The following is a 17,956-nucleotide window of genomic DNA, read 5'->3' as shown; positions in this document are numbered from 1 at the left end:
CCATTATATCTAGCTTTTGCACGATCAGAAAGAGACAAAAAGAGATATTATCCCGTCAACTTTCCATTTAAAAAATCACGAAAAAGACACAAACAAACAGACACACACACTTTCCCATTTATAATATTAGTATGGATCACGATCACATAGAGATATTAGGTTTTTTGAAAAGACACCCCTCACTTACGATATGACAATGGCGATTATATATATGAAAGAAGCGCGTTCCTACGAAGCTCGTGTAGGTGAACGCGGACCATGATTGTATGAATGAGAGAAGAGGGGGTCAACTGGTCGCCGAGTGCGAGGTAACCGAAAGCGGGTGGCTGGCACTTTCAGCGGGAAGCGGGAGTTACATACAGTACGATAGTACTCTTTATTATACTGTGCTCATGAACAGGAATCATTATCATAAAATCTTACCGGTCAGCTTGACGCCGATGACATTGGGGCACTTGAGTTCCCAGGGGATATCAGCCATTACGTCCACGGCGTCAGCACCTCCCACACCTGGAGGCAAAGACTTGTTTTACAATTGGGTTCCAAGCATCCTTCAAAGTACACACATAGCAAGTAAGATTCAAAAAGTTTCGTAGAATATTGTGTCCATTCCTAGCAAAAAATCCAACTTTTAACAAATTGTAAAGATACAAGCAAATTTCGTCGTTATGTCGAGCAAAGTGGATCCTTTGACTAGACTTGGAGACATAATATGCTTAGGCTTTAGACTAAAATTGACTCTGTTGTTATGAAGGTTTTTTAAATGTTAATTATCGTGTGTTACCGTAAACACCAGACACATAATACTGGATTATTCTGACACACGCAACATCAACAGGACGTAGTTACGCAGAAACTCCATCTGAAATTGTCATTGAAATTAAAGGCTTTTGTTTTTCTTACAAGGTCTAGGTTCCCTTAATATAGAATTTATCATTGTGATATACTTTTAAATTATTTATGTTTTTAATACCACTGTTTTTGCATGTTAGCTTTATATTGCATTCCTATCATAGGGTAGAACATAAGGACCTTCTTAAATGTAACACCACACTGACTGTAACAAAACTATGTTCTTGCAATATTTCTATATCTAAAACTTATGACAATTTCATGTGGATTTGAAAGTTTCTGCGTAACTACGTTCCAGAAAAACGAGGCAACTGAGAAAAATGCAGAAGTCAAATGAAAATTTATGAAATTAAATCCTTTATGAAAATTTTACTTTTGCGCCCATCTCTTACAGACAAAGTATATCTAAGGCACTGGTCCCACCGCAAGCTAGTAAGCTATAAGCTATCGACTATAAAAACGAACAAAAGATAGCACTCCCGTGCAAATAAAAGAGACACAGCGATATTGATAGCTCACCGCTGGGCGAGTAACTATAAACATCGCCGTGTCTCTTTTATTTACGCGGTAGTGATTATCTTTTGTTCGTTTTTATAGCCGATAGCTCATAGTTTACTAGCTCGCGGTGGGACCAGTGCCTTAGTATAGTCTCAAAACTCGCTGAGGGTCTCCATCAACGGGCGTGTGCTAGTTAGTTACGCTAGATTTCGAGCAGACCTGGGAAGGCATAGTTCTCCAGGATGATCTGATGGATGATTCCGGAGCCCGGCTTCCAGAAACATTCTTATACTTACCAATGCAGAGTCCACCGAGGCCTCCACCGTTGGGCGTGTGCGAGTCAGTGCCGATCATCAGCAGACCGGGGAAGGCATAGTTCTCCAGGATGATCTGATGGATGATTCCGGAGCCCGGCTTCCAGAAACATTCTTATTCTTACCAATGCAGAGTCCACCGAGGCCTCCACCGTTGGGCGTGTGCGAGTCAGTGCCGATCATCAGCAGACCAGGGAAGGCATAGTTCTCCAGGATGATCTGATGGATGATTCCAGAGCCCGGCTTCCAGAAACCGACGCCGTACTTGGCGCCGGCGGTCTCGAGGAACTTGTATACTTCTTTGTTGATGTCCTGGAGAGAAGAAGTGGCTTAGAACTGTATCCCTGTGATTTAGACAATATTTTTGACACTGAGGCACTTTTTGCTGGACTAGATGTGAAGAATTCTGAATTTTCCGGACGTCAAATTAGAAGGTGGCTCGTAATTTTAAAAGAGCTGATGTAGAAAATCGTCACTACTTTGAAAAAATCTCGTATCTCTCACTGCTACTCAAAGTACAGTAAGTCTATATGCATTCCATACAATACTACATTTTTCTCTTCATTGACAGAGATGCAAGTTTTTTTCAAAGTAGTGACGAAATGCTACGTAATGAAGTTAAAAGGGCTTATATATTTCTTCTAAGGGCATAAATAAGATTTTTTTCAAGTTAACAGAAATTAAACGTTTTATTAATCTCACAAGAAGCAATCATTGTGTTAGTAAATATCTGGAGTGTTACACGTCGGCCGCAGATTTAATTGCCGGTTATCAGAAGCGTCATTGTATTTGCTATTGCTAATACACACACGTATTGTGAAGGTGAATGTTGTCACTTAAGGACAGGCTGATGTTTCTGCTTATTTTTCCTGTAGCTTTCATTCGAATTCCAAACATACTCGTATGCAGTTTAAAATTTGTATTCTTATGTGAAGTAAAAAAAGGAGTACTTTTCGTACTCCAAATATTTTTTGTGATACGTCATTATGATGTGAATAGGGATGCCGAGGTGAATAGGGACGAGGCTTAAAATGTGATTTGCCCTCCAATTTCTTTAAAAAATACTACAGAACTTGTATCATTCAATTGTTATAATACACTTTGTGTGAGTAGATATTTAGTAAATGTCGGTAAATCACATTTTAAGTCTTGTCCCTATTCACCCCGGCATCCCTATTCACCCCATTTGACTGTACCCTTGAGGGCCTCGAACTCATATTATCACGGGTACCGCTGGCGAAGCATAACATTTTGCATTGAGTGCATTGATGCAAGAAGGGAGTGGTTGTCATACAAGTTAGTTACAGTATCAGCAGGCCCCGATCTAAGGGGGAGTGAGCCCATCTCCCTGGCGTCAACTCTATGGAGGTGCCGAATTCGAACTTCGTCTAGTACAAGGGGCGCGAAATTCGACATTTTTTTTAGATCAGAGGACTATGATATGACTATATATGATCTAGAGGACAGACTATGTCAAACAATTGACAATACGACATGATAAATAATTATTTTAAAGTTTTTTTGCAATGACGTCAAATTTAAAAACACTGATCGGTATTTTGTAATAGGCTCAGCAGTCACTTACCTTAGCCCTGGCCAAATCCTTGTCACCACCGATCTGAGCTTCAATAAGATGGTCACAGTGGATGGTGGAAGGTACGGCAACTCGGGGCAGTCCAGAGGAGATGAACTGGAGCATGGCCATTTGTGCGGTGGCATCTTGCATGGCAACACGGTCAGGACGCAGGCGGAGGTAGCTTTTGCCACGCTCAATATCCTGGTTTCAAAAAAGGAAAATACAGACACTGCACTTTGTTAGTTAAATTTTTCATTAAGTTGCTCATAATATGTCATGAGCAACTTCACATTTTCATTGATGCTTACTATTATTTGTAACAAGTTCTATAAATCTAGTGTAAACCAACATTTTTAGACCAGGAAAAATAGCTTGACCTGGACATAATTCGATAACCGTAATTTTCTTTTTCTGTCGTATAAAGTATCATTAGTGATAGTTAAAATACAAATTATTAATCAAATTAGGGTTCTGATTCAATTTAAAAAAAAATAAAAACGAACTTTGAATATTTTTTGATTTTATAACTAAAGTATTAAATGTAATCCGGAAAAAGTGCTTGTATTATGTTGTGACACCTGCATTTCATATAAAAACATCTAATTTTTATAAATAATTCATACAGAACTATCATTTATAAAGAAGGTTTAGTAAGTTACACATTTTCAGGCGTATTTCACTAGAAAATATTGTTAACCGTAATCCTGCAATTTATTATGAATATAATATTACGTGTGTTGATAAATTATTAAAACTTATACCAATACTTTTGGCGCTTGTTCAAAATCTTAAATATTGATAATTTTAGGAAAGGAAAAATACCTAACTAAATTGAAAGATGGTAAATTTTGCCGTTAATATATTCTTAGTACTATACGAAATCAATTAAACAACAAATATGTAAGATTCATTACTTAATTGATATTTTTCTTACTTGCGCTTTAATATGAACGTTATTACCTGCAGAATAAGGTCGTGCACAGAGTAGGTATAGCTAGTATAGTAGTAGCGGGAACGGGCGGCGAGTCGTCAACAGGTGTTTCGCTCGGCGATATCAAGGGCGCCGCGTTTTCAAAACGCTTCGATAACAAATATTTCACCGTCCAGTATAAGAGAGCTCCCTTATTACAAGTGACAAAAGTCATACAAATCAATTAGTCCGATAGGTCACGTTAAACTGGTCAAGTCGTTAGCTCAATAATAGTACCTATCGAGCTTGACGAGATGCTTGGATCACAACAACGTAATATGTATGAAAGCTTGCGGCGCTTAAGACTGTATTCTTTCGAGTCGTGTGTAACGTATTTTGGCGAGGCAAATTTGAAGCACAGTGCGCGTCTGTCTCACTCACTCTTACGGTAAACCTAATGAACTGTTTCACTTTCAGAGGATTTTTGAAGTAATTTGGGTAATGTGACATTGTCGCGGTGAGGTCTTTCCGGTACAAATTTATCGGTGGATCTTTTCGGATTTGTGGACGATGAGCCGATGCGATGTCGCTTCATTTTTAACCGTCGCCTCATATCTCAAGAAGGACGGTTATCAAGTCGTCTGTATGTTTTTTTTTTTTTTTTATTTTTTATGTTTGTTCCTCGATATCTCCGTCGTTCCTGGACCGATTTTGAAAATTTTTTTTTGATTGAATGTATATACATACAGATTGGTCCCATTTTTCTCAGAACCCAGTTCTGATGATGGGATCCTGGAGAAATCGAGGGAACTCCTCAAATCTGAAAGGCATACATATGGTGATTTTTGTGTTAATAAAGGAACAGCATGCATTTAGGTATGGAACAGTGACATTTGGTGCAGTGGAACTGCTGATGATGGCCAGAACGGAACTCTTCAAATCTGAACGGCACGCTTATAGTGACTTGGGTATTTTTATACGAACAGCATGCACTTTCGTACAGAACAGTGACATTTGGTGCAGTGGAATTTCTGATGATGGTCAGAACCGAACTCCTCAAATCTGAACGGCACGCTTATAGTGACTTTGGTATTTTTATAAGAACAGCATGCACTTTCGTCCAGAACAGTGACATTTGGTGCAGTGGAACTGCTGATGATGGCCAGAACCAAACTCCTCAAATCTGAACGGCACGCTTATAGTGACTTTGCCATTTTTATAAGAACAGCATGCACTTTCGTCCAGAGCAGTGACATTTGGTGCAGTGAAATTTCTGATGATGGTCAGAACCGAACTCCTCAAATCTGAACGGCACGCTTATAGTGACTTTGGTATTTTTATAAGAACATCATGCACTTTCGTTCAGAACAGTGACATTTGGTGCAGTGGAACTGCTGATGATGGCCAGAACCAAACTCCTCAAATCTGAACGGCACGCTTATAGTGACTTTGCCATTTTTATAAGAACAGCATGCACTTTCATCCAGAACAGTGACATTTGGTGCAGTGGAATTTCTGATGATGGTCAGAACCGAACTCCTCAAATCTGAACGGCATACTTATAGTGACTTTGGTATTTTTATAAGAACAGCATGCACTTTCGTCCAGAACAGTGACATTTGGTGCAGTGGAACTGCTGATGATGGCCAGAACCAAACTCCTCAAACCTGAACGGCACACTCATAGTGACTTTGGTATTTTTGTAAGCATTTAAGTTCAGAAAAGTGACATTTATTTAGTTATGTTTGTTAAGCATATGTTTTGAAGTCAAAGTTTGTCAAGCTTCGATTTCTTATAATATAATCGGATTCATGAGGAATTGAGGAAACTCCTCAAACCTTAACGTTATACGTATATTCATTTGTGTTTCCATCTAATAATTAAAGCATTAAAAGCAGTTTTAAAAAATACTTACACATTTCTACATAATCCAACATTCGCAAGTAGCTTTCACCAGAACCCGAAAGGCGACGGTTTTTTTTCTTAAAAATTATGAAGTGTCGACTCTCGCGAGGGAGTTCTTAGAGGACCGCGAGGAGCGCGTGTGACTGTTGAGTTTTTGAATGATTTGAAGTTTGTGAATGATTTTTTTTTGTGTGTATTTGTGTGGGCATGAGGTGTTTGTGTTGCGAGAGTCAAATCAATAATATGAGTGGTACAAATTTTATTAGGGGGCCTCATGTGTGAGAAACTCAACACTCGAATGCTGCGTAACAATGCGAGCCGAAATCGCCTAATCGGAAGTGTCCGACTTGGTATCGACTAATCTATACACGTTGTAACATGAGAAACCAGAAATCAAAACCTGGTTTCTGGTATCTGGTACCCGGTAACCGGTAACCGGTATCCGGTATCCTGTATCCTGTATCCTGTATCCGGTATCCGGTATCCGGTATCCGGTATCCGGTATCCGGTAACCGGTATCCGGTAATCGGTATCCGGTAACCGGTATCCGGTAACCGGTATCCGGTAACCGTTAACCGGTGACAGGTCTCCGGTATTCGGTGACCGGTAACCGGTAACCAGTAACCAATGACCGTTAACCGGTATCCGGTAAACGGTGACCGGTAACCGGTAGACGGTAACCGGTATCCGGTAAACAGTAGACAGTAACCGGTAACCAGTATCCGATATACGGTATCCGATATCCGGTTTCCCGTGTTCGGTTTCCCGTTTCTGGTTTGGTTTTGGTTTTGGTTTTAGTTTTAGTTCTGTTAGTTTAAACAAAAACAAAACTGAAAACGAAAACGGAAACCGAAACGGGAATGGAAACGAAAACCGAAATCGAAACCGAAACCGACACCGAAACCTACACCAAAACCGACACCGAAACCAAGACCAAAACCGAAACCGAAAAAAATATTTAAGTTCCTAGAAGTAAAGAGTGACAGAGATGGCACTATAATCATTTAAGTTCCTGGTAGTAAAGAGTGACAGAGATAGCACTCATGTTAGTCAAACTCGTGGTATGTGCACTTCCCGCACACAGTAAAGAGTGACAGATAGCACTATAATCATTTAAGTTCCTGGTAGTAAAGAGTGACAGAGATAGCACTGTAATAATAAAATTTATGTTCCTGGTAGTAAAGAGTGACAGAGATAGCACTATCATAATTAAAGTTCCTGGTAGTAAAGAGTGATAGAGATAGCACTCATGTTAGTCAAACTCGTGGTATGTGCACTTCCCGCACACAGTAAAGAGTGACAGAGATAGCACTATAATAATTTAAGGTCCTGGTAGTAAAGAGTGACAGAGATAGCACTATAACAATTTAAGTTCCTGATAGTAAAGAGTGACAGAGATAGCACTATAATAATTTAAGTTCCTGGTAGTAAAGAGTGACAGAGATAGCATTTTTGTTATTTAAATTTCTGTTAGTAAAGAGTGACAGAGATAGCACTATTGTTATTTAAATTTCTGTTAGTAAAGACGTAAAGAGTGACAGAGATATCACTCACGTTGGTCAAAGACGTGGTTTATGGACTACTATTTGGACCCCCCAATGTCACGCTTTTTAATCCTTTAACATGGATTGTCACATTTAGTATGACGTAATATATGAATGACGCCTAAAGATTGAGAGAGACAGCAATATTGTTCTTCAAATTCGTGGTAGTGAGAACAGGGTGCGTAGCCGAATGGCACAAACGCTCACGAAACGAAACGCTATCTATCTCTATCGCTCTTGCGTATTGGCGCAACAGAGCCAGACTGCGTTTCGTTTTCGTTTCGCGTCGGAGAAATGGCATTCGGCTACGGGGCCTGAACAGAGACAGCACTATGTATCGCGCGGCCGCCGACTACGCAAGTCACCGCGTAATTATAATAACCGTTCGGCTCCTTTTTAGATCGTGTACAGTCAACAACACAGCTGGCAAGACAAAGTGCCAAAAATATGTATAGAGTATTTTATTTCCTGTACAAGTGTTGGTACTTGGTACATTAAGGTGTGTGTATACATATATTTGGCACTTTATCTGTATTCACAGCTGAGTTGCTGACTGTACCAATAACGATCAACTATGAACTTTTGTGGTTTGTTTTAAATAGTTCTATGCAGATATAGATTAGAATACCTATTCTATCGGTACTTTTTGTATAGGTTATTATAATAACTGGACAAAATAATTATAATCAGTGCCGGCGCACTCCGCGATCACGATTCTTTCGCCGAGCTACAAGGCCTTGATATATAGGATGTATTATTTTATCAGCAACAAAAATATGTGATGATATTGAATTAAGGCAAAACAAGACATATAAACGCTCTCCATTATTTCCTCCCTGGTTTATGAAGCTAGAACAATGATTTTTAACACATACGAAATTCGTACACTGAAATAAAGTGATGATACTATAAATATACTCGACATTCAAAGTCGATAATCTAGTGACGTGAGAAGTTATTGATATAACAGAATTTTGCACAAAAAAGGCTCACCCTTTGATGTTGAAAATGCCGCCACTCTATAAAACAAACAGACCGCACACGAGCAGCCGACATTAAATTCTATTGCACGGCGCGAAGGTCGAAAGCCGCGCCCGCACCTGGGCGTAGGTAGCGAGATCGGGTGCACGTGCGCTTACCTTTGAAATCGCCGACACGCAGGTGTCGCCGTTCGCCCTCTCTTTTCATTTATGTTTCTGTTTCAATCGGTTAGCCGTTTGCCGGCCGGCAATAAAGGATGGTTTTTTTAACCGACTTCAAAAAAAGTAGGAGGTTCTCAATTCGACTGAATGTTTTTTAGGGTTCCGTAGTCAACTAGGAATCCTTATAGTTTCCCCCTGTCTGTCTGTCTATCCGTCCGTCCGCGGATAATCTCAGTAACCGTAAGCACTAGAAAGCTGAAATTTGGTACCAATGTATCAATCACGCCAACAAAGTGCAAAAATAAAAAATGGAAAAAAATGTTTTATTAGGGTACCCCCCCTACATGTAAAGTGGGGGCTGATTTTTTTTTTCATTCCAACCCCAACGTATGATATATTGTTGGATAGGTATTTAAAAATGAATTTTATTTTATTTTATTTATTTTATTTTTATGAATAGGTACAATAACATAATGCAGGCAAACAACATTGTAAATTATTCCTTACATTAGCAACTTACATATTACTTACATTACGATTACAATTGTACACAGCATTATAATAAAAAAACATTTTAGCGCTAAATACATTTTTCACAAATGAAAAGGTCGACAATAGTTGAGTTTAAAACAAAAAATACAATCAAATGTTAATCACTTACTTGTAAATTTCGGGATAATAAAACATTTTTGAACTTAGTCAAAGAACTATTCAAAATATCAATGTCCATATCTAAGTCATTGTACAAACGACACATTCTAAGGATAGGCGCATTGTTAGATATATTATTATTAGCTACCATGGGCAAGGCAAACATTTCTAGATTTCGTGTTCTCTTATTGTTGGCTCTAAAATGGACATAATCCATGAGGTTACTGTCGAGACCGCCATGCACGATTTTATATAGAGTAACCAGATCGACAACATCCCGTCGGGAGGCTAGGGATTGTATATTATAAGCTGAGAGTCTATCAATATATTCAGGAAGCGCTTGTCGTGTTTTATTTTTAATAGAAAGATATCGTAAGAATTTCGCCTGTATTGATTCCAATCTATCAGAGTGTGTCTTATAAATTGGTTTCCAAACTGAAGAACAGTATTCAAGCGTAGTTCGTACTAATGCACAGTAAAGAATCATTAAGCTATTTGACACTTTGAAAGGCTTTGCAGTTCGCTTAATAAATCCCAGCATGCGATTACATTTCGACACCATATGCTCATAATGACCGCGAAACGACAATTGACTATCCAATAATACTCCAAGATCTCTGATGGAACAAACCCTTACTAATCGTTTGCCGTTTATATTATAATCGTGATTAATCAAGTTCTTATTTCTAGTGAATGTGATTGATTGACATTTGTCAATATTTAAAAACATAAGGTTACTATTACACCAATCAAAGATCAGGTCAATATCTTCCTGGAGGCTAAGGCAATCATTTTTCGTATTGATTACTTTAAAGATTTTTATATCATCTGCGTATGCAAGGCATTGTGATTTAACCCGCTTAAGAAGATCATTCACGAAAATGACAAATAACAAGGGGCCCAAATTAGAACCCTGCGGCACGCCAGATTCAGCAATAAATGGAACGGAGTCATAACCATAAATACAAACTATTTGGGAACGTCGATAGAGATAGGATTCAAACCAGCGCAATAAATTTCCATGGATACCAATATGATTCAATTTCTTTAACAGTATGTTATGGTTTACTCTGTCGAACGCTTTAGCGAAGTCCGTATAGATGGAATCGACTTGATTCTTAGTTTGAAAGGACAAACACAACTCTTGGACATAGGAAAGAAGGTTAGTTGACGTTGATCGCTTCTTTACAAACCCGTGTTGGCGAGGGCTAAGCAAGTGAACAAAGTGATTATAAACCTGAGTGAAGACAATGCCTTCAAATACTTTGGCGAAGCAATTTAATATGCTGATAGGTCGATAATTCGATACTTTGCTTTTGTCCCCACTTTTGTGTATAGGAGCGATTTTCGTCAGTTTCCAGAGGTCGGGAAACGATCCTTCCTCCAGTGATTTACGGAAGACAATACACAATGGTTTTGCTAATGCTGCGGCACATGACCGTATGAACATAGCAGGCAATCCATCAGGTCCGGCACCTTTATCGGGGTTTAAGGATTTTAGCCTGTTTAGGACCTCCCCTCAGTTAATATAATTGTGCATATGCAATAATTACTCTCTGGAAAATCAGGTTCGTAATAGGGGTTGTCCGTGGTTGTGTAAACAGAGGAGAAGTAGTTAGCAAATAAGTTGGCAATGTCTTCACCATTCTCTGCAGCGGTTCCGTTATAGACAAGACGTCGAGGGATTTGGTTAGTAGCCTTTTTGATTTAGTGTAGCGCCAAAAGGCTTTTATATTATTATTCAAATCATTCTCCAGCCGTGATATGTACGAATTAAAACAGACAGTGACTAGCACCTTAGCTCGTTGTCTCAGTACAGAAAATGCATCATAGTCTCTTGGATTTTTATATTTCGTATACTTTTTATGCAACCTATTTTTTTCTTTAAACAGTCTCACCAGATCTTTTGTAAACCAATCTGGATACCGTGCATTACGAGTCCTGGCCTTGGGAACATTATTCTCTATGGTTGACCATATAGTATTATAAAGTAACTGCAAGAAATTGTCACAGCTTAAATTCGAATGGCTATCCCAATCGATGCTATTTAGATCCTTCAAGCATTTAGTAAAGTCAGCTTTGCGAAACAGATACCGAGGGTTTGACGCATTTGCCTTAAGTGTGCGTTGCTGTAAGACCGGAAAAACCATTTCGAAAGGCGGATGATGAGAATCAATACGACTTAGGGGGTTTGTCTGACTGACTCTGATATCGATATCCAAGTTAACAAGAGCCAGATCAAGAATACGATTATTCATGTTTTTTAAAGTGTTAATTTGAACCAGTTCAGTTGCTGCCATAAAATCCCTCAATGCCAGACACTTCGGATCATTTGTTAGATGTATATTAACATTATCAATAGAACCATCGAGCCATGCTATACTCGGTAAATTAAAATCTCCTAATACAATTGTCTTAGAATTATTATGAGATGCGATCATATTCTTTTCGCAGTTGTTCAGGAAGTTTTCAAACAGGTCAAGAGGGATGTAAGATGGAAGATATGCTACACAAATGTTTACCTTCATACCATTATTGTTAACTGTAACCCACAAATCCTCTATTGATGTTTGCCATTGTTGTTTAAGTTCAGAAGCAAATTTAGTGGATACCGCCATAAGAACTCCCCCACCATGTCCCTTCGAGAAGTTATTTTTAAAATCAGCACAACGGTCTCGACGATATACCACATATCTGTTATCAAACAATTCACTAGAGTTAATAGAGTTATCCAACCAAGTCTCAGTTAAACATATTACATCATAGTTATTTATTAAAACAGAATTATACAGATCCAAACATTTCGTTCTAAGTCCACGTACGTTCTGATAGTACACAGATAAAGCCAGTTTAATGAATGAAAGAGAAGATACAAATATATTATACCTAATACCTATAAAATAAATATTAACTTAAGTTTATAGCGAGTCTAGATTTGACAAGTGTTTAATGACTATTGGCGGCGATGATTCGTCTTTCCTGACGTAAATTCTGGCGTTTCGTACCCACACAAATTTATATTGGGCCTCTTTACATTTAATGCGAGTTGCTGCGTGCAATCTCTTATTTGCTGGAGACAGATGCTCCGACACATATACTGGGGACCTCTCCCCAGCCAGCCCAAGGTGGGATGTGTTTAACTTTTCCGAAGGGTGGGCCTTGTTGAACCTTGAAACAGCCGAGTAGAACCCGTCTCGGCTAAGTCGGTTTTTTAGTTTTAATATCACTGTGCGCGGCTGCTTGCTCTCCCGGTTCAGTTTTGCTACACGAGTACAGTGAACAATGTCCGGTTCAGAAAGCGGATATGAAACTGTTTCAGCTACCCTTAAAATCACGTTGCTTAATTTTTCGTTATTGTACTCGGTTATTCCGTGAAACTCCAAATTTGATTCGCGCAGCTGCTGTTCAAGGTCGTTGACGCGCTCCTCGAGGTTCAGAATTGTAGGCTGAATTCGACTGACAGTAGAGTCTATTGTTTTAACATTCAAGTTTAGCGAGTTCAGAGATTTTTCAAACTCGTCTTGCCTGTTGCCATTAAAGTCTACTGATTGCTTTAGCTCGTTCAAGTCCTGACGAATTGGCGCCAGTTCAGCTTTCAGGATGCCTCTGATCAAAATGGAAACTTCAGTCTTCAGAGCGTTTCTTATTTCGAGCCGGATTGCACTAGTAACCTTTTCGTCGAGATAAACGGTACTCCGGGCCTCGGGGTTCACAGACGATTCCTCGTTCTCGATCTCTGAGTTAATGTACGTTTCTGTGTTCGTCTCGCTCATCAGCGGGTTAGTAGCGTTGGTATCAGACGCCGACCCTCGTGTCGGGGTGCTAGAGTTGTCGCCTACGCGAGGAATTTTTATGGTGCAATCAGGACAGAGCCAGTCGGCTGAAATTTTACTCGCAGGTAGAGTTAGCGGTCCTTTGTATCCTACACACGATTGATGAAAGCTGTTTTTGCATTTAGGACAAGCTACACGCAGTCGCTTTATTTCTTCTTTACAGCCACCACAAAAATACGGCATTTTATTGAGTCGCTTTAATTCGTCCGGCGTGCAGCGCTGCAAGCGCTTTTAGGTAAAGCGCGCAAAAATTCTGCGGAACAAAGCGGGTACGCTACTGATAACTCGCGCGCTAGCCGAGTAATTCGTTTTTAGAAATATTCTAATTACTCACTGATTATAGGTCCGTTTTGTGCAGTGTAAAAAGCATTAAATAGATCACTTCACACACTATAAATTCGTATGATTTTTTAATGAAAAAACTGGTTGTTTACATTATTTTACATTTAAAAACGACGGAGCGAATAAAATACGGTGTTGTCTTAGCTTTAGCTTAGTGGGTATACTGAATAAGGGTTTACTTTTACTAAGATCGTTTTTAGGGTTCCGTAGTCAACTAGGAACCCTTATAGTTTCGCCATGTCTGTCTGTCCATCCGTCCGTCCGTCCGTCCGTCCGTCCGTCCGTCCGCGTATAATCTCAGTAACCGTTAGCACTAGAAAGCTGAAATTTGGTACCAATATGTATATCAATCACGCCAACAAAGTGCAAAAATAAAAAATGGAAAAAAATGTTTTATTAGGGTACCCCCCTACATGTAAAGTGGGGGCTGATATTTTTTTTCATTCTAACCCCGACATGTGATATATTGTTGGATAGGTATTTAAAAATGAATAAGGGTTTACTAAGATCGTTTTTTGATAATATTAATATTTTCGGAAATAATCGCTCCTAAAGAAAAAAAAGTGCGTCCCCCCCCTCTAACTTTTGAACCATATGTTTAAAAAATATGAAAAAATCACAAAAGTAGAACTTTATAAAGACTTTCTAGGAAAATTGTTTTGAACTTGATAGGTTCAGTAGTTTTTGAGAAAAATACTGAAAACTACGGAACCCTACACTGAGCGTGGCCCGACACGCTCTTGGCCGGTTTTTGATCATATTAATATTTTCGGAAATAATCGCTCCTAAAGGAAAAAAGAGTGCGTCCCCCCCCCCTCTATATTTTGAACCTTATGTTTAAAAAAATATGAAAAAAGATAAAAAAAGTAGAACTTTATAAAGACTTTCTAGGAAAATTGTTTTGAGAAAAATACGGAAAACTACGGAACCCTACACTGAGCGTGGACCGACACGCTCTTGGCCGGTTTTTTTTGTATGCATGTTATTCGATATCTCCGAGAATCGTGGACCGATTTTCAAATTATTTTTTTTAATCGAACGGGTATAACCCCGAGATGGTCCTATTGGCACCAAGTCGGGGTCTGATGATGGGATCTTGGAGAAATCGAGGGAACTCTTCAAATGTTATAGGCACATGTAATGTTTTTAGTGTATTTTTAATAGGTACACCAATATTTACGATTGATGGTAAAAATTTTAATGTCGCTGAGCTGATGATGGAAGGTCAACTCCTCAATGGTTAGGAGTTAAAGGATAATTCTTTCACTACTGTACGTATATAATATCAATAGGAACCACTAAAATCAATAAATAAATAAATTTTTCTTTAATATAAAACCGCCTTCAAAAATAAGCGCGTTACAAAACACGGAGAAACTAAAACGCAAAAAATAATAAACCTTTGAATTCAGATTTCTTATCGTATTGCAATAATCTAAACATCCAAATTATAAACAAATCAATTATTTTTGGAGTCGGGGCCAGCCTGGGTATGGTTGGGTGGGGCAAACAGGCATGAGGGATAAGAAATCTGAATTCAAATGTTTATTATTTGCATTTTTATTTGACATTTTATAAACTGTACGAAAAAGATCCGGATATTCATGCAACTTTTCCATGGTTTCGAAATATCTGTAATGTTCGGATAATTTTCGCATAGGGTGAACCCAATATCTCCTGTGCCTCTGCATATTGAGAATTTGCAGCAAGGCAAACGCATCTTCATCATCGGACGAGGAAGACGTTTCCGCAACGAAATCAGCCTGTATAATGACGCATCGAGCCGTGTTTTCACCTCTTGTGTGTAATTTAGATTGCGTCCGCGCCCCGTCCGCGCCTCGTCCTCGCCACGCCCGCGCCACGCCACGTCCGTTGTGTTTATTTTAGACGTAAGACGCGCCCCCAGGCGGCGCGGCGCGCGCCACGCCGCCTGGGGCGCGTCTTACGTCCTTCCTATACAAAATGTACTGAGGAGACGATTTTTGAATTACATTCAGGTGGCGTGGCGCGGACGTCCGTTGCGCGCCCCGAGACACGCGACGCTCTGGTGTGGCCGGTACCTTACGTCCCTAACCAGGTCCTATTAACCGATCCGCCGCGGTGACGCGGCCGGTGCGCGGCGCGCTCTCCCAGGCCCGCGCCCCGCGCGCTCCCCCGGCCCCCCGCGCGCTCCCCCCGCCCCGCGACAGCCGCTCTACGACAACTTTGCACCCTTTTAAATTACTGACATTTACAGTTTCTTAAGCGCGACCTTCACAGTATTAATTTTGATAAAATCATGATTATAGTACACAAAAACCTGGTCTTAAGCAAAAAAATCTCAGTTACAATTTATACCTACTGAGAAATTCATGTTTATTTAAGCGTTAAAAATATATGTTTAAGATCGGTGTTAAATGTCTATATATACTTAATACAATGCAAATTGATATATATATCATGGTCACCATTTTTACCTACCTAGATATTCACATTAAATGAAAGCGGTAAAAAAAAGTACACAATCAGATTTATTTTCTGTGTAATATCGCTAATAACTGATCGCACCTGAGTGCACCACAAAGTTAATCTAACAAAGTTTTCGGTTAACTATTTTGCTGTTAGCGAAAAGTGGGATAATGTACTTTATCTCATGATTTTTATAAGATATGAATACGATCGTATTTTTTTTTATCTATGTACATAATTACTATTTGATGCTTAATAATAATACCCAATAAAATATCAAAAAGGACGAGTTATTGAATTATGTCCAGGGTACCTTACTTTTACTCCACTATTTCAGCAGTTTTGCATTATCATTTCTTGGATCAAACTGGTTTAACTGGAGGTATTGTAACACTAGATAAAGTATTCATAGTTTATCATCCATTAAATGACTGTTAATATAAAAAAGTAATATCATTTATGTGTTCTTAGATCTGCTTAATATAAAATAAAAACATAAGTAAATTTCACCATGAAGGTTCAGTAAAGTGTATTTAAGCATTTCAAAATTTTCGACATACATATACAAACAAATCAAATGCAAAATTTGTTTACATATAACTTTATCAGCACTTATCACATCACAATGTCTTAGCAACTTATGCTCAAGTATTTTCAGTGGTACAAATTTATCCCAAAAATGATAAATAAGAGTGAACTCACCTGGCCCTTGGGGTCATCAAGATGGGAGTACAGCACCTTCTCGGACATGGTCATGTCGCGACCTAACCTCTTCTTGACAATCTCCAAATTTTGGGACAATTTCGAGTACGGCAGTGGAGCCTTGTCTAGCTTCGACATCGCGACCTAAAACACCATCACACTCATTAAAACAACACATAACCACATAAAAAACAACATTTCCAGGTCACTGATGGTTACATAACACTGTCTTTTTTTGAAAGAAAACTGTGATAAAACGGGTATTTTGGTGGTTTTTCTTACCTGTGCAGCCGCGGCCGTGAGGGGGGATACGCTGAAGCATCTCTGCTGGATCTCCAAGAGAACTGTTCTAGTCCTACCACCCTGAAAAAAAAATATTCAAAATATATAAAATTACGTAAAAAAACTAGTTCACATGCAATATAATCGTGAATAACACCTCGAATAAGAAAATCCGGTCTACGATTACTACCAATAACCCCGGGTGACCTCTCGTTAACTTTATTTTGCGTGACCTGACCTATCCATTCAGATATGCGACATACAGAATTCTATTTCTCAATCAACATTGATAAAGATGTAAACATAGCAGTTGCATTAAAACCGATAGTAATACACTATTTTGGATTTATATTAATTGAAGTAGCATGGAATATTTAGGAATTTGAAGGACTTACCTGGCCATGCAAAACTCTCATACAGTGAGCCATGGTTGCGGACTTCAGAACACCAATGACAAAAAAATATAAGACTTGTTAAAAAAATCAATTACGGCAACATGGATTGATCCAGATATCCAGCCGTTTTTCGACTGCAATATGCAGTTCTACTATACAACACGTACCGCACAAGGGCTTCAGCCGAATTGGCAGTTCAGTCGGTAGAATTTGGCAGATAGCCCTGTCTGGGTTGTCAGCACAAAAATTTTTGCTGATAATTGGGTGATAATATTACATACAGTTTATCTAATGATGAACAGAGTATCATAGGCAATTTACAAATAGCATAATTATGAATTGTGTAATAAAATACTTTTTACTCCGAGATGACTCTAGCAGGGCTCTCGAATGAAATTCAATCTCCAGCTTTTTTCATTCTTTTTATGAGAGAAGTTTACAGAGTTTTCTTTTGTAAAAGAAACTTCAGGGAAGGTATAGGGCTGGTATGAAAATAAACAGTATTTTGGGGAAAAGAAAATTTATCATGACATCATTATGATGCCGTTCGGAATATAGTATT

General features: G+C 38.9%; 1 protein-coding gene across 1 annotated transcript in view; it reads right to left on the bottom strand.

The window, feature by feature from the left end:
• Positions 1-17,569, bottom strand: part of LOC125233120 (probable aconitate hydratase, mitochondrial) — a 41,426-nt gene extending 23,857 nt beyond the window's left edge. The window contains exons 1-6 of the mRNA XM_048138983.1: positions 17,395-17,569; positions 17,000-17,080; positions 16,718-16,861; positions 3,250-3,441; positions 1,790-1,976; positions 424-510 (exon numbers count right to left, since the gene is read on the bottom strand). Of these exons, the coding sequence (XP_047994940.1) occupies positions 424-510; positions 1,790-1,976; positions 3,250-3,441; positions 16,718-16,861; positions 17,000-17,080; positions 17,395-17,427 (724 nt within the window). The 5' untranslated portion in view covers positions 17,428-17,569. The remainder of the gene's footprint in view (positions 1-423; positions 511-1,789; positions 1,977-3,249; positions 3,442-16,717; positions 16,862-16,999; positions 17,081-17,394) is intronic.
• Positions 17,570-17,956: the final 387 nt, after the last annotated feature.

This window comes from Leguminivora glycinivorella, chromosome 14 (genome assembly GCF_023078275.1).
Source record: "Leguminivora glycinivorella isolate SPB_JAAS2020 chromosome 14, LegGlyc_1.1, whole genome shotgun sequence".
Lineage (NCBI taxonomy): Eukaryota > Metazoa > Arthropoda > Insecta > Lepidoptera > Tortricidae > Leguminivora > Leguminivora glycinivorella.
This window is presented reverse-complemented; position numbering and strand designations above follow the sequence as displayed.